The 21,276-nt window shown below is 41.9% G+C and overlaps 1 protein-coding gene across 5 annotated transcripts in view; it reads left to right on the top strand.

Moving 5' to 3' along the window:
• PRKAB2 (protein kinase AMP-activated non-catalytic subunit beta 2) overlaps positions 1–21,276 on the top strand; it is a 768,584-nt gene that overhangs the window by 259,191 nt on the left and 488,117 nt on the right. For all 5 annotated transcript variants that reach the window (XM_069641335.1, XM_069641332.1, XM_069641331.1 and 2 more), the window contains exon 3: positions 16,006–16,172. In XM_069641335.1, coding sequence (XP_069497436.1) covers positions 16,006–16,172 — 167 coding nt within the window. The remainder of the gene's footprint in view (positions 1–16,005; positions 16,173–21,276) is intronic.

Below are 21,276 nucleotides of genomic sequence, written 5' to 3'. Positions count from 1 at the left end.
ATTTGGATGAATAAATACGAATGCACATGCAGCATTAGTGAAAATGTAGGACATCTGATATGGTGCCTAAATTTGTCATATTGATTAACATGTAAGAACCATCAAATACTCCAGGACTAGCTTTTAAATACAGGATAAATTACTTTGGGAACGTTGTCTGGATCATTCTGCGCCTGTCCCAAATAAAAGAGACAACAGCGGTGTACAGACGCTGATACATAATTCTGATAATGTCTTAAGAAAGGAGAAATATTTCAAGTAAAAACCGATCACATAAGGGTGTGGAACTGTGAACATGTATTAAGTAGAAACTCCAGAAATGCATTTGTAACCTTTTTCGTTAGAATAAGGTACAAAACTAGGAAATCCAACATGGCACCCGTGCGTGCATCATTTACCAGTACCAAAAAACAGCCGAGCAGCACAACATAAACTATAAAGCATGTGATATTGCATTACGTGGGTGCTTTTTTTAAATACTCGGTGAACGAAAGCGAAACGAAGCACCCGTCTAAAGTAAGTACTAGACTCATCCTATCATGAAAATTGATAGATAAGTAGCAGACAACCGGGTGATTAATCCCTCATTTGTATATCTATCCTCAGAGAACGGAACGGACGGGAGGCACGCATGGAACAGAATAGCCATCTGTAGATCCGATGATGCAGCAGCAATGCAGCACAATATAACAGATGTATACAATGGAAAACTGAGGTATTTAATATGACCGTAAACCACTCGTGATTCATTGAATTCACTCAAAGTATGTAGTGAAACTGTGAGCCTTGAATTCAGATCGAGTAGGCTGACATAACAGATGGCCTTTCTCTCTCTCTTTTTTCTTTAAACTTTCGAGCTTGGTCGCATGCAACAAGCGGAAAGACCAGACCAAGAAATAAATGGAAATACGCTACATGTTAGCCCGAATGTAAATGAAAGAACTGAACCAGTCAGGCGCATAAAAATCGACTGAGGTAATTAATTGTTAATAATACTTAGACTTGTTAAATGAGTGTAATCGTATTAAGGACAGTTTTGGCCAAAAATAGAAATGTCAAAAGTTGAAATATTAGTATATTGGTAAAACCAAGATATAATATACTTTCAGAAAATGGTAACAGAGTGGCTCTATAGGGACAAAAATAAATAAAAAAATATTAATTTGACGATCCACCAATTTTACATGTTGAAATACCTTAATGATATGTAGAAGCAAAAAAAGTAAACAAAGACTTGGTTGTTATTTTTACCCTTTAGTGCACAATAGAAGTCACCCATTGGGTAATTTTAAAGCTACATCACCTGGAAAACGGTACCTCACACACCACAAAGAAATTGAAGTCAGTGATATGTATCCACTCTATAGGCTATAGTGATATCCCAATGGTACATATTATTTTTAACCAATAGCATTATTTTGTTTTTTTATATTACGCAACACAGGCAGCATCATGCGTCACAAACACGTCAAAGCTAATCGCGTGTTACCACTAAGAAGTGTCCTGAAGACGGGTCTAAGGGAGCACGCAAACGAGATTTATCCGCAAACGTGCTTGTACCCTTGGATCCAGAAACACGACTAAGTGTCGACAAACTTAAGACAACTTGAAAATAGAAATTGAAAGGGCCAAGCCATGTGGTCATAATCTACATCCCTCACTTTCTAGGACTAACCTCACTCACTACCTCTATAGCAGCATTAGATGTCTTTTTGAGGTAGAAATATTTGTGTAATTAACTGCCTGGTTAGTTTGGGAATAATGCTTATGTTTTAAATGTTTTGTAGTATGTTGTTACAGCAATGTTGTGTATATTGATTAAAAAATGAATTGTTTTGCTGAATTGTGTACCTCTGTCTAAATGAGTTAAGACAGTTCTCTACACCCTCCTTGTGTGGACACTCACGATGATTTTGAAACTACATATCTATTCTCTGATGTTAACCCATTCAGACAACAAATGACCACCTGCCATTGTTATATTGGCAATGTCATAATGATCTGGAGAGGCACCATACAACAACTTGTGAATTTCAAGACATAGCTTAATGGCTGTGACCCATACCTCAATTTCACCATGATATGGGATTACAAATCTGTATCCTTTCTAGACCTTGCAGTAATCAAAAACGATGAGGGTAAAATTGATACTTCTTTGTATCATAAACCTATGAACAAGAACACTTTACTTCATTTTAGCAGTTTTCATCCTGCAAGTTTGAAAGAAAACTTGCCTTATGGACAGCTCCTAAGGATCAGGTGGAATTGCTCCAAGAATATGGATTTTATTAAACATTGTGATGAACTAGAAGAGAGACTAGCGAAATGAGGGTATCCAAGAAGAACAGTGAGACACGCTAGAAAGAGAGCCAAGAATGTGAATACGTATATGTGTGCGTGCGTTTTGCAAGAGTGGTTGCTGAGTGGGCTGTCTTGCTGTCTCCCACTCTGTTCCAGTGTCAAGAGCTGTGGATTCCCTTTGGATTGGATTGGACTTTTCTGAAATTGTTACTTGTGTAACCAGTCCCTGTCATTGAGGATTTTTGGGCCATTTGTCAGCTTCCTGCCGGCCCCTTTCCCAGCAACCACCTCATAACCACCATTTCCGCGCACGCGTTTTCGCGCGTGCCTTTTGCAAGAGTGGTTGCTGAGTGGGCTGTCTTGCTGTCTCACGTGCGAGCGGACTGCAACTGCCCGTTTGAATTATTATTTTTTACTTAAACATGACAACAACGGTTAGTAAAAAAATTAAACTAACTTCAGGTATGCCTATAATTAATCCTGGCCAACTGTTTAATGTTGAGATGGCGGCGATTAAAATCGGCAGTAGACCTAGCCGAAAGCAACAAAATCTCCAACGTTCAATGTCTCTCTCGTCTGACATTCGCTTGTATTATACCCAAGAAATGTCAGGCAAAGAGAGTGTTTCTCATCCAGGTATGGGTTTGCTAGCTGAGATCCCGTCATCAACTGCCCCAAACCAACTATTGTTCCCTGAGGTTGTGCCGGAGCAGGCAACTAATGTGGTGTCCGAGGTGATTGTGAGTGGTAGTGTTGCTCTTGTGCCTGTTTCTGGTGCACTTGTGGAGTCAACCTTGTCGGTTGAAGCGCTCAACATGGTAGAGAGTGGTGGTGGTGATGCTAAGGCTGCCACTGACATACCCATGATCCCAGGTTCTTTAGGTGAGGTCACGGACATGACTATGGTGGCAACGTGTACCCTGGAGGGTTCTCTGCCCTGTGGGGAGCCTATGCCCTTGGCTGACATGGGCTTGCAGCCCATGTTGGAGCCTATTTGTTGTTCGGTGGCTGCCCAACATCGATTGTGTGCTGCCCACGAGGTACTTACCATGACTGGGGAGATTGATGAGGAGGCTATAGACTTTATGAATGCTTCGGTAGGGTCCATCTCCCCCTCTGCTGATATCATGTACATATGTTCAAATACCAGGGTTCTGATTCAGCTACAGCCAGATAATCTCTCAGCGACGGACAATCAACTAGCCGAATCTGGGGAAGGGGGCGTTCCTAATCAAACCTGTCATCAGAGCTCCCCAGATATTGATCAAATACCCAGTTCTAATTGTATTGATGAATCACCCTCATTCATTGCTCCTGCTCCTCGTCGGACAAGGTTCGAGGAACCCAATAGGCAGTCTGATTTTTTCATAAATAAAAACTGCTCTAAGCGGTTCTCCTTTCCGGAAGCCCCTGTGCTCAACAATACCCTGGCCGCTATGAATACTGCGCTATTAGCGCTAGCAAAACTCTATGAAGTTCTTGATGGTAAAGTTACCCACCAAACCTTGCTATTAGAACAATGTTGCAGTCGCCTGGCGGCTTTAACACAATCTCCGGTCACTAGGCAGGTGGCCACCCAGGCTAATGAAGAGGTTGCCCAAGTTGGTGTATCATCATCTGATTTATATGATTTAAGAGTCAGCGGTCCGATTATTGATCATGGCCTTCACCGGCCCGCTTCTCAAGACCCTAAGGATGTTGTCTGTATATGGGTGTGTGCTATGTCTGATACAGGAGACAAGAAAAGAATATGTGTTGCTCATCATGATGGTTGTAATCAACCTATGTACCTAATATCATAGCTAATGATCAACAAAATATGATTAAAAGTATGGAAAACAAATCTGACAATGACATTGATGTTCGAATTCAGGAGAGGATTGTCGATCCTATTGCAGCACCTTGCAGCTATACACTCTTTTCCTCTAAACCTGTCAAGACAAATTCTGGTAAAATTACGGCTGTAGTTACTGACCCTGTGCCATCCGTCCCTAAGAAATTATTTACCAAGGTGCGGGGAACCAAACCACGGGCCTCAGGGCGTAAGTTTATTAAGGCCCTATCCCGTCATGTACCTATCACTAATGCTGAAAAAGTGGAGCTGTTGACATTATGTCAAAAGCCTGCCATTCAAACATGTATGCCATATGGGCCTTTGGATGCCCTGGTTGCTCTCTCAGGTGGCAAGGATATCCCAGAATTTGCACAGAGTAACAACTCTCAAAAAACATCTAATAATTCTGACTCTGGAGATACCGTAAATAATGGTACAAGATCCTGTAAGGAGGGCACAAATGACACACAGACCAGGTTGCATACTGGAGTGAATGATGGGTGTTTGAGCCAGCTGGCCATAGCGGAACTTGGGGAGGAAATTAGAACCTCCATTAATTCTTACATGTCTCACATTCATGGGGTCCCAATAGGCAGCCAAGGTTCCTCGATGATACAGGGTGTGGTTGTGGGAACAGAGTCCATTGTATCGGGAAATGCACAAACCATAATTTCTGGCGAAAGCCACATTTAAGTTGTACCAAAATCTAATCCATGCCCGCGCCTATACAACAGGCCGTATCATCTGACTTGAATCTGCCCTCAGTCATGCCCCTACAATCAGCAAATCTCTTGGGAGCTCCATTGCTCCAAAAACATAATACCACACAAGTCCATGCTCAGCTGCCCCAGCCCGAAAATCCTGTTCAGATTCCAATGGCACAGGACCTCCGAGACATTATAAGATCCTCAATTGCTGCTTATATTGATGAGACCAGGCAGTGTTCTCGAGGTACTGGCAACAGTCAAATGCAGTGTTATCCTGATGTGAGCCAGTTTCTGAAGGGGCCGGTTCAGTCGGCAAATCGGGGAGCACTAGAGAATGGTATACCATCTAGACCTAATTTTTTGATTACTGCCCAAGGCACCAATATTAATATGATGGATGGCTATAAACAGCAAACTAAAATCAGATCCCAATGTTTGGTGATTAGATGTCGAGAGGCTCCTTATCCTAAATATGTACTAAATCGAGCAAGCATTTTGAATGTATACAGTGAAATTCCATCCTTGTCAGTCTTATCATAAACAGATGTCAATTTGGTTGAATTTACTAATATAAATGATCCATCTGAGGCTAGAATTCATCTCCAATCTGCAATTGTGATGAATATTTTGTGGCAATCCAAAGCAGCCTTGTATGAACTGGGCTTTTATTTATTCCTAGATCCACTCATCGCAAGTAGTGTGATGTAAAAAACACAAATCAAGACATACCAATCTAGTAAGAACAGAGATTCCCATCAGTTTGTAAACATTGCTCAAAATATGATGACATCACATGAATTCAACCCAAGATCGTAACATAATGCCATGGTTAGCACATGCAGCTTACTGTCGTAGAACACTAGAGGGCATAAGCACTTATTTGACCTTGCAAACAAATATCTGGCAAAATATGAGTTTATAACCCTCCAGGAAACCTGGCTTACTGAATGCCCGATCTGGGCATCCCACAATATTGTAATAACTCCGACTATTCAAAATAGCAGGGGACGACCCAGCGGTGGACTTTTATTAACAATCAGTAAAGCGTCAGGATTTGTGTGTGAGATGTTAGTCTCCCCATCTAAGTATTTTCAGATTGTAAGACTGCATAGAAATAATGAGGTCCTAGTGATTGTCAACATATATTGGAGTAAAGGTAATGTCACCTCAGATACCTTTTTATGGTCTCTGAATTTGACTCTTGACTACTTGACCCTAGACCGAAATATTTGTCAAACTATAATAGTTGGGGACTTAAATCTCCACTTGATATCACAAGGTGCACAAGAACGGACCATCGATGAACTTAATTGGTTAAATGTCATGAAAGAGAGAGGGTTTGCGATGTTGAATGGTGCAATTGTGGGGGATGTTCCTGCCCAGTTCACTTGGAGTAGAGGGTCGCAGCAAGCAATCCTTGATTATGTCTTTGTGCATAAGAATTTTTTTAATAATGTTCAATCCATGCAAGTGGTTAAAACTAATCTTAGTGATCATAACAAACTTGCTACGTGCTATCTGAGACACTCAGGTGTAACTCCGTCCATGGCCGAGGCTTATGTACATCCCAATCTCGTAAATAACAGTGGCACACAAGTGAGATGGAACGTGAATAAATTACAACAGTTTCATCATGCGCTCCTCGACTCATCAGGGTCTACCAATTGTTATGTAACAGTGATGCAATTGTTCAAGCAGCTAAAAATGCCAGACCTGAGTGTCCGACATAAACATTGTCACCCCTTTGATTCCACATTACAGTGCAGAAAAGCTGAATTACGTAGAGACTTAAGGAATTTAAGATTCTTGCCAATAGCCAATTGTGCCCTAGTCAAAAAACAACTCAAGGCCGCCTATAGAACATGGCTAAAGGGTCAGCGATCTTTGCGTTATCAACTTAATGGGGAGATTAAGTTGTGCCATATTCTCAAGAAGTCCACTAATGGCATATGGGCACATAAAACTCAGGACGCTGTCCAGATAAATGCCATACCAAATGCAATCTGGAAGGTTTACTGTAGTAAGCTCTACTCCTCGCCATTTCCAAACCTAACCCCAAATACTAGTTCATCAGGCCGGTCCCATCACTTTACCATCTCCATTGATGATATCCAGTTGTGTATTCAAAATTTGAGTCGATCTAGGGCAGTAGGTCCTGACGGGCTACATAATGGCACACTTAAAGACCATCCAAATGAATGGGCAAGGATTCTCCATCAGATATTTAATAAAATAATTACGACAGGTGTTATACCTGATTCATGGAGGAAGTCTATCATCCTACCCATATTTAAAAAAGGAAATCGTGATGATCCAGCTGCCTACCGCCCAATAGCGCTTCCGGACTGCCTGGGGAAAACTTTTGCCTGTTTAGTGTTGAATAAATTTAACACGTGGCTAGATGAAAATATGTTTCGCGATATGTTTCAGACTGGGTTTCTGCCAGGTAATGGGGCGACTGTAAATGCAATTACACTCACAAGCATTATCCAGAAGGCACTCCAACAACAGCAGCCACTCTACACAGCTTTCATAGATTTTCAAATGGCTTTTGACGCTGTACCCCGTGAGCTCCTTTTTAAAAATTGATGGATAAAAAATGTCCATGGTCCATTGTTAAGTGGCTTATTGACTTACACACAGATACTTCTATTCAAATTAAATTATCCAGCGACGGCCTCTTGTCTGATTCAATCAAGACCGCGTGTGGGTTGAAACAAGATTGTCTATTAGCCTCAGCAATATTTTCTTTTTTTATTTCAGATATTGGTATACATTTCGATAAAATTGTGGCAGATTCACCAAAAATGAATGGGGTCAATGCAACATATTTGCTCTATGCTGATGACATGGTGCTCTTTTCAAAGACTTCCAAGGGGTTACGCGCACTATCACGTGCCTTATATGTATATACCAAGAGGAACTGTATTATCTTTAACTTGAGTAAAACGAAGATCATGCAATTTGGCAAAAACAAATAGCGGAATACCATGTATAGATGGCCCCTTCAAAACGTTAATCTCATTTCAGTTTCATTGTATATTTACTTGGGAGTCCATATAAGTAATTCAACAAACAAGCACGCTAATTACCAGCATCTAAAGCTAATGACCGCCATTTCGCAAAGTAGACTGATTAGGAGCAAGTATTGTAAATTTTCAATAACTCCATTATTGGTCTATTATAGACAGAAATTCATTCCAGTAATTCTGTATGGCTCGGAGGCTGTCTTGGGCAAATCGTATCAATATTGGGCCATAATCGAGGGTTGTTACTGGAAGCGTGCCTTAAACCTTCCATTGACCAAACCTATTTGCATCCGGAGGCACCAGCTAGGACTTCTATCTCTTTATTCAATCTATAAGTGGAAACTATGCTTGCTACATCGCAAGTGTTTAATGAGTGTCAATCAACCTGGGCTGTTAGGACTTATAGCAGTTTATCTTCTAAGATCTGACGATGCATTTGGGGTATCCTGGAGAAGTAAGGCCGAAAAGATCATCACTAATATCGTTTTTTCTCTGGCATTATTGCTAGGAAATCCCGATACGGCGAAAAAACGGATATGGGGAGACGGCTGGATTACAACTATCACTAATATTGTTTTTTCTCTGGCATTATTGCTAAGAAATCCCGATAAGGCGAAAAAACGGATATGGGAATACGACTGGATTACAACTAGGTCTGCTTGCCTCCTGTACCAAAAATTTAAGATTAACCTGTTTGCCTTAAAACTATATGGGGAAACAGAAAGTTATTTAAACATGTTCCCACATTCCCGACAACGGAATGATTACCTAAGATTCCATCTTAATATTTGGCCCACAAAGGAAACTTTATGTGCTCGCAGAATTATACCAAAGGAGGATGCACAGTGTCGATTTTGTCACCTTCCCACAGAAACAATGCAGCTTTTATGTGTTGAATGCCCCATGTTGTGAATTAAAAGAATTGCATATTTGGAACATCTGTTTTCTGGCTACATGACTGTGTCTCAAACACGGTGTTGGGATCTTCTATTCCATAGCCCTTTAAAGGTCGTCAGATATGCCATATTGAATTTTCTTTATAGCCTGGGGCTTCAAGTCAAAGTAAGTACATCAAGTCGTTTGTAAGGAGCTCACTTGATAAGTTTTAGGTTATACATTTGTTATTCCTTTTTAATTGTTTTTATGTATTTTGTTAAATTCAGAGCCGATCATGTAATATTTTGTACATGTATAAGCGTATGATTGGGTTCTTAATTTCCTTTTGCAAATATGTAATGTGAGATTTTATGTTGAAAAATCAAGTTTTACTTGATTAAAACAACTTTCAATAAAACCAAACAAAAGAAGGTGGTGGAAATAGAAAAAATTACATGCGTGACAATATATAGTCCCATTAGTAATAAAGAAAGGGATTCTCAAGAACTGGCACTTGATTCAAACTGCTGATTTTCAGATTGAGAAACCACGTTTTTGCATTCAAAGAATCCATGAATCTGATACATCATTTAATCCATGCGTATGACTATCAACATCAAAAAGAACATTTATTAACTAGTCTCTGGGACTTGGCCCCAATCACGGGACATTTCAGGTGCAGAAACTGTTCTGTGTGTTCTCTAACACAACATATGAAACACATTGATCTGTACGATCTCCATTGGTAATGCAGAGAATTTACAAATTGCAAGACAATGTGGGCAATCTACGTGATAAAATGCCTGTGCAATCTGCATTGGCAAAACCAAGTGAGAAATAGGACAAAGAATTTGTGAACACGGGGCATGCATCAGAAAAAACGAGTGCGTGATAAACCCCTTGTAGAAAACTTCATAGCAAAAGGACACATACACACTGATTTATTGTGGTGTGTCATTCAAATAGTGAGAGCACTCCCGAGAGCGGTTGATCGGGATGTCATTCTTTTCAAGGTGGAACAAAAGTAGATCCGACGTCTGAATACACTGAAACAAGGTCTAAATACAAATTAATGAGTGGGCACACTTCTTGTGACTCTTTCCTTGGGGTTCCACCCGACCAGCCTTTAAAATTGGTGGCAAATATAAGGCATTTTAGATGTATTCTGTATTGGAGGCAGATGCCTTGCATCCTAGATAGGTACATTGCTACATCAAATGGGACTAACAAATGTTTTCTGTTGTTCCATCATGCCCAAGAGGCAGGTACCATACTGTATGAATGGGCCGTGTCTCTACTGTCTGATGAAATCAGCATTAAACACCATATGACAGACCGTGGTGTGGAGGTGCATACCTTCTTCCTCTTTGGACTCGTGAGTGTAGTGCATCAGACATGGGGGGACAACCCATTGAGGTTTGGCCACCTTGGACAAGTAGAGTGTTTTAAATTGAGGAATTATGTGTCAAGTACTTTTTTGGTCCAAATAATTTTACTGGTAACAATTTTGGAACATCGTCAGTGCATGGATTGCCTTGTGAGTGTATATAATGACACTATCCGGCATCTCCAATGTGTCCGCTCCCTTAGACATGTAAGTCGTTTTGGGATGTGGGGGTGAATAATGGTCCTCGATATACATTGTAAGATGGCTACCGCAGTGTCTTCTACTCTTTATTTGTGTTTACGGACACACATGAGACATAATAGGGTGCACGTCCACTGGTTGCGTGGCCCTACATGAGGACACTGGTCATATGACTTTGGTTGCTCATTCTCTAGTCCGGGTGACTCTGAGTAGACAGACAATGGACGAGAAACATACCTAGTTTTTGCAATTAGGGACAATGTACACCGGTGTATACCACTTGTATCCACTGTGGGTTTCCTCCGAAAATATTTGTTTTGAGGATCCGATATTTGCAGATATCCAGGTGTTCATAATGCATTGGAATTATGCGCATGGGCAAATGTTTGTAGTAAGATCCGAGGAGTCAGCTTCACTAAATAAATAATTGAAGTGTTCCTATGTAGAATTTATAGTAGAACCTTATTATTGCGGCATGCCGGGGCCATACTCGATATAGAAATGCAGAGGTTTACTAGTCATATTTTGCCTTAGAGCTGGCTGTGTGCAGATAGGGATGTGCGCTATAAAAGATTTGATGCACCTTGCTAGGGTCTGGTAGTGCAGCAAGTTCAATGCGTATTGAGTGTAGGCACATCAACTCAGTGACCTAAAACTGTCATGTTGAACTATATGGAGCATTGTGGCTCAATGTATATATTGTCTCAACAGGTGTGAGAGACAGTCCAAAAAGACATAAAGGATTAATCCCCCCAAAAAGGTGAAAAGGAAACAACATGACGTGCAAGATATCACAAACACTGTGGTGAGTGTTGTGACTTTATATACAATATTATAGTATAAGCCGATGGGCTCATTTAGATCGCACTGACGTTTGCACGTTCTGATTTATTTAAGTTGCAAATCAAAGAAGGGACGTAATTTACGTGGACATTTACAGTGTATTCCTTAGATGATGACGAAGATTAAGGTTAGTAAAGATGTGAGGGTGTAGCACAATGAAAGCAAGTGTATACATAACCTTCCCCTATGAGATTGTTGATATATTTTTTTTATTTTTTGTTTATTAGGGATAGCCTTAAGGATTGATTCAGAAAATTAAGATTATGTCCTGATGAAGGCCTGGTAGTACTATAGAGAACATTAAGGGATGGACATGTCTCTTTAGATAGGCCGAAATACATTGTGTCGACAAAGTTTCTTAAGAACAAGCATCCTTTACAAAGCGGGATTGAATTGTAGACACTATACCTGCTAGGAGAAACGATACGAAATATGGTATGTTGACTGTGCAGACTAGACAGTGGTCTTCTAGTAATGAATGAAAGAGGAAGGTTTCATTATTGCAGTTTCACCCTTCTAAATGAAGCGCATACAATGCCTAGAATGTCTTTTTGGTCATGAAGTAAAACAAAAGAGACCAGCATGTCCTGTGTGAAACAGTTGTTTCACATTGGTACTTTCAATACTAACCCCAATCACATGTACTGCTTCAATTTGCACATTTTAGCGACTGTTGCACATGTTTGTATTATGTATGTATACGTTTGTCTCTATAAATGTGGGATTAATATGAAATGTGTCGTTTAAAAAAAATCTCTGAACAAGAGTATGCTGTAAGAACAATAAACAGTGTTTTTTAAATGATCAACATATGGTAAAGAGTTTGTGTGGTTAAGTTAACTAGTATTTGAACTCCATGTCTGTTAGATGTGATCCGAGAGGGAGGGGTAGCCTATCACACGGTTTAGGTATATAATGTATTGGCACAGTCAGCGTGAAAATGTTTTTTATACTGACATAGATTGTGGGCAAAGGCATCATGAAAATGCGTAGGGAAATGCTCCTGTACACTGTTGGCGACTTGCATCTTTTAGATTTTGTCATAAGTGAGCGTAAAAGCAATTGCTAACTGTCTTGCTTTTTACCCAATTTTCAAGTAAACTGTGCTGTAAAATGCACCATTTTAACCCATTCTTAAAAAAAGAATCTGGGGGTCGGCGGCTCACTGTTTTCATATTTACACCCCTCTAATTCTAAAATGTACCAACCGCCACTGCTTGCATGTCTGAAGTTGAAAGAATCGGGGTTATAAAAGCATTTGAAGTGAGATAATGGCACCTTCACTTAGATTAATGGGAGCAAAAATCAGGATAATACCAATCTTTATATATACATGTACATATATCAGACTTTGTTAATGTCATCAGCAACTGTAAATTCCCCCAAATATAGCTCCTGGACACACCACTGCTCTTACCCCCAACACATCTGGTGGTCATGAAACATACCTACAAAATAGCCCCTCTGGGTACACTGTCTGAAGAAAACTGGATAATGCGATTCTGGTGGAGGGATGCCACTGACAGGAATAAGGGCAGGGATAATTCTGGAAGCAGGCAGTCCTGGCCATTGATGCAAGCTGCAGAGACTCCAGGTGGCAGGGAAGTGATCTAACACAGAGAAGAAAATGGCACAAAGTTAGCAGAAGCTACTCTTATTTTGAAGCCAGCCTGTACCCTGCCATGTCTCGAATTGTGGTGGTTGATGAGAGGCGCTAAAGCAGAGGGAGCGGACAGGAGCCTGGTGGCACCAGCCATTTAACACCTACTTTTGAATATATCAGAGCAAAAGCACAAACACATTCAGAACGAATGCACTCTGCCGGCAATAGGGTGACAATAGGGTGGCCCCCTGCAAGGCCCCTTCAGAGATCGAGGCGTGGGGGAATTTGTCCATGTTGCCCAACCCTCGTGATGGCCCTGACTGATTGTATTTCCTGAGTACCCCAGTACCCCATTGCTTCCCCATTGCTAACATGTCTGAGTGTCGGATTTCTGTGCCATTTTAGAGTTTTTAATTGGTAGCACTGAGGCCAACCAACCAGCAACATTAATTAAAGGGCTCGTACAAGCAAGAATTCTCATCCTGGCAAGAAAGACTTGAATTAAATGATCATGTGATGATTGTTTTATCAGATGAGGAATAATGGCGCCCTCTGATTTGCTGGGTCTTGGGGGTTCTGAGGTTTAACTACTTTAGCAAATAAGGTTGCAGCGGAAGGTGCTTAAAATACGTTGTATTGTTTGAAAATTAATACAAATTAAGAAAAGGGCGCCCGGCTAGTCACAAAATCGCAGTAAAGCGCAGTGGCTTTTAGATAAATAAAATGCAATTGGTTGGCTCAAGCATTTGTGGGCATCTGGGGGGATGACGCATACTGTACATTCAAATGTCTTATCACATTGCCGGACCAGGAGGATGGTTGAATCATGGAGGCAGGACTGCCCTGAGCTGCTAGGCTCTGGCCTGGGTTGATGGAGAGTACCAAAGGTCATTTCCTCCCACTACTTCCCCCCTGCCTGCCCAAACACATCCTCCACCTAGAGTGTCTTTGAAATATTTTGTTTTTTAGAGCACTGCTTTCTTTGTACATGGCAGCCAAAGTAACATTTGTTTGCTTGGGCCCTTTTACATATCTGAAGCCATTTATTCACCCCTAAATAGGGAAATTGATGTGAAAGAAATTTGCAAATTTTTCTAAAGTGAAAGGTGGTGCTTAAAAAGATAGAGAAAAAAGGTCCAGAGAGCTTGAGTTAGCAACCAAACGACCCTAAGCCGGCCTGTGGTCCGTGGCTGGGGGGGGGGGGAGGATAAGGACGTCAGCTGGACTGCGCCAGGGGCCACTGAACTGGCTTTCCCCCAGGTCAAAAGTTGCCAGTCCTCTCCTGGGTGCCACATCACGCCTTGAAAAGGTGCAACCTCAACTCCATCATTTCTTTTTTAACATTCATGACCATACTTTCAGGAAATTACTAAATTATGTACTTTTATGCCAATGTGATTCTATTAAGTACATTTGAATGTTGGCAGTTCCTTTGTAGACAATGTAGTGGCAGCAGGAGTAATGGATGGTACAGGTCTTCAGTCTCAACCTGTCAATGTTTCTGTTTTGTATTTCCTTGTTTCAAATAGAACATTCGACCTACCCTCATTGGGTGGAATGTTCCAATAGCAATAATGCCCCCCCTCCTCTGACCATTTCCAGGTGCTAATATCTCTTGGCCCTTGGTAAAGGCCACCTGGTGACCCTGGGCTGAGGGCCTTAACCAACTGTTAAAGGCACTTGGAATGGATCATTATTGCTTATTTCGGACATTTCTACTAATCATTTCTCTATTACTGCAAACCATGTTACAGCAACCATTTTACTTCACTGGACAGCCAGAAATCATAGTACAGCATCATTGGGTGGACTCAGAGACCAATAGCATAGCCTCAAAGCAACACTTTATTGCGACCCGAGCAAAGCCCACATACTGGATGCAATAATGCTAAATCCTGAAAAAAATACTTATATTTACATTGTATTGTTGGGGAAGAAGAAACGGCGGAATTTGCTTGTAGGTGTTGAAAAAGAATATCGGTCTCATTATAACGGGGTATCCTGGCAGTAAAGCCGCCAGGATAACAGCATATGTTGTTACCGTTTCCGCCACCCGGTATGACAGCATTGCCACCGGATTACGGATGCCGGAGTGACAGTGTTAATCCCCATTCATATAGTCCCACTCCATGAGGGGATTTTCCTTAATTACCGGCACCGGCAATACCAGTGCCGTAATGACAGAGTTTTTTGCATTAGGGCGCCTGGCGGTAACACAGGGGCCCCAACAGTAAACCTATAGTCGGCCGGTCCGGTAAAGTGTTGTTATTCATGAATACCCTTTTTTACTGGACGGCTGACGCAGAATGAGGGCCAAAATATTTTTTACAGAGTGGTTTATTGTTCTCTTACAATTAAAAATGTAGTTGTCATAAACTTAATGGAATTACCGTAACTGGTGGCAGAAAAGTGAGAGCGCACACAAGGGCAAATACGTTTTGCTACATCGTTTTGGGCAGATCTCATTATGAGATGGGTGTTGTTTTTTTAAAGGAATAACACCGGAGGTAAACGCCAACTCTGTCGGCAGTATTTCTAAAAATCCACCTGATACAGACTAGTCCGAGGCCCAGTGCTAAAACAGTGGTATACCTAAAATACCACTTGTTTAATTTTGTTTTTTAATTTTCTTTTTTCTTTTTATTAACATCATGTTAATGTTTGAAATAAATAACGGTGGTTCAGACAACTACTGTACATTTTTTAGAAATGGAAAAAATTGTCAATTTTGATCCTTTTATGTCTTTTACAGGGAAGATGGTGAGAATGGGGGCATTAAAGATGCCATTCTTTTGACCCCCATACACTGACTTCCATACAGTGAAAAAAGTTAGAAATTCTTTTGGGTCTAAATTATAATGTTTACCTCCACCTCTGGCAGAGGTAAAACCCAACTTGTAATACCTCCTGTGCTATTCCATACGTAGTTGTTTACTGCTCAACGGAGAATTGGGTCATTGATACAAACAGCGGTCGATATTTGGCAGCTTTTTTTTACCATTCCTGCTCAATTCCTAATTCCCCACATTAGTTACAAGATGGCAGTAAGCTAGATGTCCAAGACAATGAAGATCTGACCAGCTCTTTATAGAGTGCATGGAGTGGAATAGGGTACACGTTTCTCACTAACAGTGGTTGTTGGAGCTGGTGGATATAGTTTATTCTGCACTGTGCAATATATAGCTTTCACCAGAGAAATCAAATGTTCTATTTTATCCACACAGCTGCTGGGTGATAAAGAATTTGTGTCCTGGCAGTCTGATTCTGAGGACGGAGCGAAGACCACGCAACAGGCACGCCCCACTGTGATTCGCTGGGGAGAGGGTGGGAAAGAGGTCTTTATATCAGGATCATTCAACAACTGGAACACCAAGATCCCAATGATTAAAAGGTATAGTATAACACATTGGAAATGTGCACTGAATGCAGATTTAGGAAAAATGTAAAATCCTGTTATGAAATACAAGCAGGTTAAACGTTTAGTGGATGTATGTGATGCCCAGCGGCGCCCCCAGACATTTTTCATAGGGGTGGCCTGCCAGCGCTGACGAAGTTGCATTCATTGACTCTAAGAGGCAGGCAGGCCGTTGGGGTGGGCAGCGTTTTTATAAGGGTGGCCGTGGTCCCCCCTGTCCACCCCTTGGTGGCGCCTCTGGTGATGCCACCTCACACTTCATTTAAAGTACTGCAATGCTTACCTATCTGCAAGAGATATGTTTAAAGTTTTAACATAAGCTTGAAATTATCACTGAAGTCATCGTCTTATTTACTTGTATGGTGCCCTGTTCCCGTTTTCCCAAAGGAATGTTTTGGGAACAAGCGGCAAATTAGCAACCAATGGCATAGTTACCAGTGGCATTGCCCAAAAACATATGTTTTGAATATAAAATTCACATTTTGATGGTAGCTGCCAGCATGGTATTGCTGTGGTTGTGCTGTGGTGCATGGTTGGATTCACCAGTGAGTAGTTTGTGATGCATATCCAGCTGCATTCTACCATAGTCCCATGTAAGACTAAGGGCCTGATTCACAGAAGCATTTTAGAATGGCGCAATCCCATAGGAAAACACTCTGTGAATCAGGCGCAGAGTGTCTTTGAGGTGTTAGTGGGCAGTCAGAAGTGAGGTCGCAGGAAATTGACTACATACTGTGGTCCCTGAATTTGTGTCATGGCATAGTCACCTGACATAGCTTCCCCTAGCCTAACAACACATCTCGACACAACAGGAGCACAACGAGATAGGTATGGAACATACACCAACTGAAGACAAGTCTTTACTTTAAAGTTCCCTAAACACCACACTAACCCACCAAAGATACTCCAACACAACTCTCTACACTCCTTAAACACCACTCTGACAGATACCACTGTCAACCACACAATTTACGTTAGCAACCTGGAACACAAATTAACCACTGCTCTAGACAACTCACACAATAGCTTAAAGCTACACATTACAGACAGCCTTATCTATTCAGATCCACATGCATCTATATTGCAACAAAGCATCCTGCCTGCCATAGTGCCCCACCAACACTTAGAAATCTGGAAGCTCCAAGAAACCGTGAAAAAAGGAGGTGATGAGTTTTGCAAGACTCAATAACATAGCGTAACAAGACATAGCAAAGCAATCCGCTCATTGTCATTTGTGGTAGTACGCTGAACAGTCTATGCCAAGGCAACGTTGGAAACTGGCAGCAAGAGGGAGGGAAATTAATGCCAGTCTGCTGTGCTATAATCTTTGCTGCAATGACAGGCTGCTAAGCCAATATTTTATCCTGTCAAATTAAGTTAAGTTGGGACTGTAGGATGATCACTGCAACAATAACAACATTTTAGGCGATGGCCTTGAGGGCCACTAATGGGGGAGCACAAGTGAACACCATTTTGTACCTAAAATGATTAAATCTGATCCGCGATAAGGCTGTCTTTTTTTAATACTGTGAACTTAATCACTTCTAAGGACTCCATTTGCTACAGTTAAGTCAAACACTTCGTTTAATCCCCTCTACAAATTGGGCGCTTGACCAAATACTTTCTGATCTCTAATTGATACAAATATTTAAGTTGTGACTGTAATACTGTATTTGGTGTTTACTTGAAATTAATACACACATCAGATGGTAAAGCAACCTGACAATATGCAAACACTTACAGCACCATGTTAAGTCAAAAGACTATGGACCTCATTACGAGCATGGCGGTCTGGGAAGTACGGTACCGGTAAGCCTGCCGGTACTGTACTTCCTGGACCACCATACTACGGGCTCTGCTCGTGGGAACCTTTTCACACGCCAGGTTTTTCATGGCGGGTGTAACGGCACCCGCGAGCAGAGCACGTCGGATGCACCGGCACAACTCTGAATGTGCCTGTGCATCCGACGTCCCCATTCAGCCCTATGTGGTGGCCCTTGATTCCGGCACCCGAAAATGGGCAATTACTAGGTCCGCCGTACTCGGCATGACCCGGTTCTTGCCCATTCACGGGTGACGGAAAAAATGCAACTCTGGCGGCAGCCATGCCGTTTTTAACGGCACGGCTACTGCCAGAGTTGTAATGAGAGCCTATTATTGTACCTTTATTTTCCACATCGTCTTTGGAAAACTAAAAGTCCAAAGTAATGAGAGCCTGAACAATCTCCTTTTGTACAGCGCTGTGTTTTCACCTCTTTAAATAAATGTATTTAATAATAAGTGTAATTAAAGAAATACTGTGGGTCCTTTTACTTAAAAATTAATGGGATCTGGATGATCTCAAGGTCACGGCAGATTCTGAAGGTTGTGCAGCGCTGATTCTCCTCCGTCTGTCGGCAGAATTTGACACCATTAATCATTCAATCCTCCTTGACCGCCTCCATTCCCTAGGAATCCATGGCTCGGCACACAAATTGATTGCCTCTTTCCTCAGCAACAGGAAACAAATCGCCTTCCTCTCCCCTTTTGTCTTAACTGCTCGCCCTGTGAACACAGGATTACCCCAAGGTGCATACCTCTCTGTTCTCCTTTTCAACCTCTATATGCCCACTCTACCAGGAATCATCCACGCGTGCAACCTCTCCTCCTACAACTACGCCGACGATACCAAAATTATCCTAAGAATCCCCAAGACAAGGACCGACCCACGTCCCGACCTTGAAGCTTATCTCCGTGATATTGACTGATGGATGACCAGTAACCCACTTCCTTTTGAACCCTGAGAAAATGGAAATCATGGTGTGCGGCAATACTGCCCTTCTCCCACAACTGCTCTCATGGACCCCTTCCCTCTGCCCACCCCCCCCCCTCCAACTTAGTCAAAAACCTAGGCTGCACTATGGACTCAGGCCTAACCCTCTCCCGCCAGATCAATAATCTTTCAAAATGCTGTCACTACCACCTCAAACTTCCCAGATGCATTTTTCCCTACCTCTCCTACCCCAACCGACTCGCCACTTTTATGTCTATTGTTATGTCGGGACTTGACTACGCCAACTACTTATACCTAGGAGCACAGGTATAACAACTTAACAAACTACAAAGAGCCCAAAACCTTGCCGCCCAACTCCTCCTCGCCCTGGGACAAAGAGACCACATCTCACCCGCTCTCCGTACCCTCCACTGGCTCCCAGTCAGACGAAAAGGGCCACCTTCAAGACCCTATGCATAACCTACCGAGCAGTGCACAAGACAGGCCCAAGGTACATACAAGAGAATATAATACCCTAACACCCATCTCGCACCCTAAGATCAAGCTCTGCCCGCTTTCTAGTGATTCCAACTTCTAACCCTGTCAGGATCGGAGGATTGGCACTAACTCTGTGGAACTCAATCCCCCCACATATTTGACACACCCTTGACTACATGGCCTTTTGCAAGGCTCTAAAAACCTCTTTCCATAATAGCCACTAAAACCATCTAAGGCTGCTGAGACCCTGCAACCAAATGAGAAATGCTCAAAGAGATCCCGAGCAATGACGACACTGAATGCGCCTATTTAGTCACGAATAAGCTTAATATGAACACAGCACTCGCAAACGCCCACTTGGAATCAGGAAAAGCAAGCGCTGTCAATCAAAACCTCCACTCAGACACTGACCTCTCCTATCACTATGCTCACTCTCTCCTCTACACCAACACGCAATTAGAGCGCAGCTACACCCCTCGATCAATTTGGCCTAGCTGCTCACATATGAACAATACTTCATGAACACCCAACATTCTGATAAAATGCAGCTTTACCCAACGAAAATCAGCCTAGCTGCACACATAAGCGTACTACCCAGGCCTAACGCAGCCAGAACCCAGTCTTGGTGTCCATCCTCCTGACTGCACACATTCAACTGATATCAAAATACCACCACACCTAATGCTAGGATGCAGCTACTATCAAGCAATCGCATCAGCTGCGCACATAATCGGTGCACACAAGCACCCTATGGCACCTCACTGTCTCGACTGACCTGGACTGCGGTCACCGAGGGCGTTCAACCTACCAGCGCTTTGAGGTCATACCAATGATATATAGAGCGCTATGCAAATGCCAAATAGCATAACATAACATAACATAACTTATGTGCAAACAGTTCTCCTGCATGACATTTTAGTCATTTGCACTATGAAGTGCAAAACAAATATGTAAATTCAGGCGCAGTCGTCTGTACGCTTTAGTTTATACACTTTGTTGCTCAAATTAAATGCCACTTGCTATTTATGCATGGCAGGCAATGTTTGCAATGAATTTCTTTGGAATCCTCCCGCTTTTGGCTAATGTAAAACTCTGTCAGATTCCAAAAGAATCCAAAGTATTTTCCCTAGCATTCAAAAACATGCTGGTGTAAATGCACGTGCCTTTATATGACAGAGAGGACAGGGGTTGCAAAAAAGGCAATTAAGTTCCGTGCTCCCTGTCTACCATACAAATTAATGAAAATATGGCACAGCGTAAAAAGTATACGTAAATCCTTTCTGTTACTTTTTAGCTTTTTATGATAACTTATAATAAATATGGTCCTCATTCTAAAAGAAATTGTGTAAAAAGATCACCTGCTATATGACACAACCCTCCAGCTAAATGTAATGCATGATGTTAAGAACATTTCATATCCACTTAAAACCAAACCCTTTTTTGTGTGTGAAGGTAATGGACTAATCTTTAAAAAGTAGTTTCTCTGTTTTACACACAGTTGTCTTAATTAGTTAATTGAAGCTGTAAGGGGCGCAGGGGGTCCTTCAGTTGCAAATGCCCCATTGCAGTGTCAATTGCCTAACAATGCTTGCCTCAGAAAGTCACTGCTGAGAATAAAAGGAAAGTAATTGCACAGACCAAGCTTGGTTCATCGTTGGAATTTCATCCTGCACATGACATCTTTGAAGGTTAGCAAGCCCAATTAGCCCAATGGTGTTGCTTCCTGGTGCTGAATGTATCTTTCTGCATCGAATCAGCCAATGAAAAGCGTTACGTCTGTCATCCTGGCCCCTCGGGGAAGAATGGGGTAGGATGAACACCCGGATGAAC

This window comes from Ambystoma mexicanum, chromosome 1q (genome assembly GCF_040938575.1).
Source record: "Ambystoma mexicanum isolate Mex_15411 chromosome 1q, UKY_AmexF1_1, whole genome shotgun sequence".
NCBI classification, from domain to species: domain Eukaryota; kingdom Metazoa; phylum Chordata; class Amphibia; order Caudata; family Ambystomatidae; genus Ambystoma; species Ambystoma mexicanum.
This window is presented reverse-complemented; position numbering and strand designations above follow the sequence as displayed.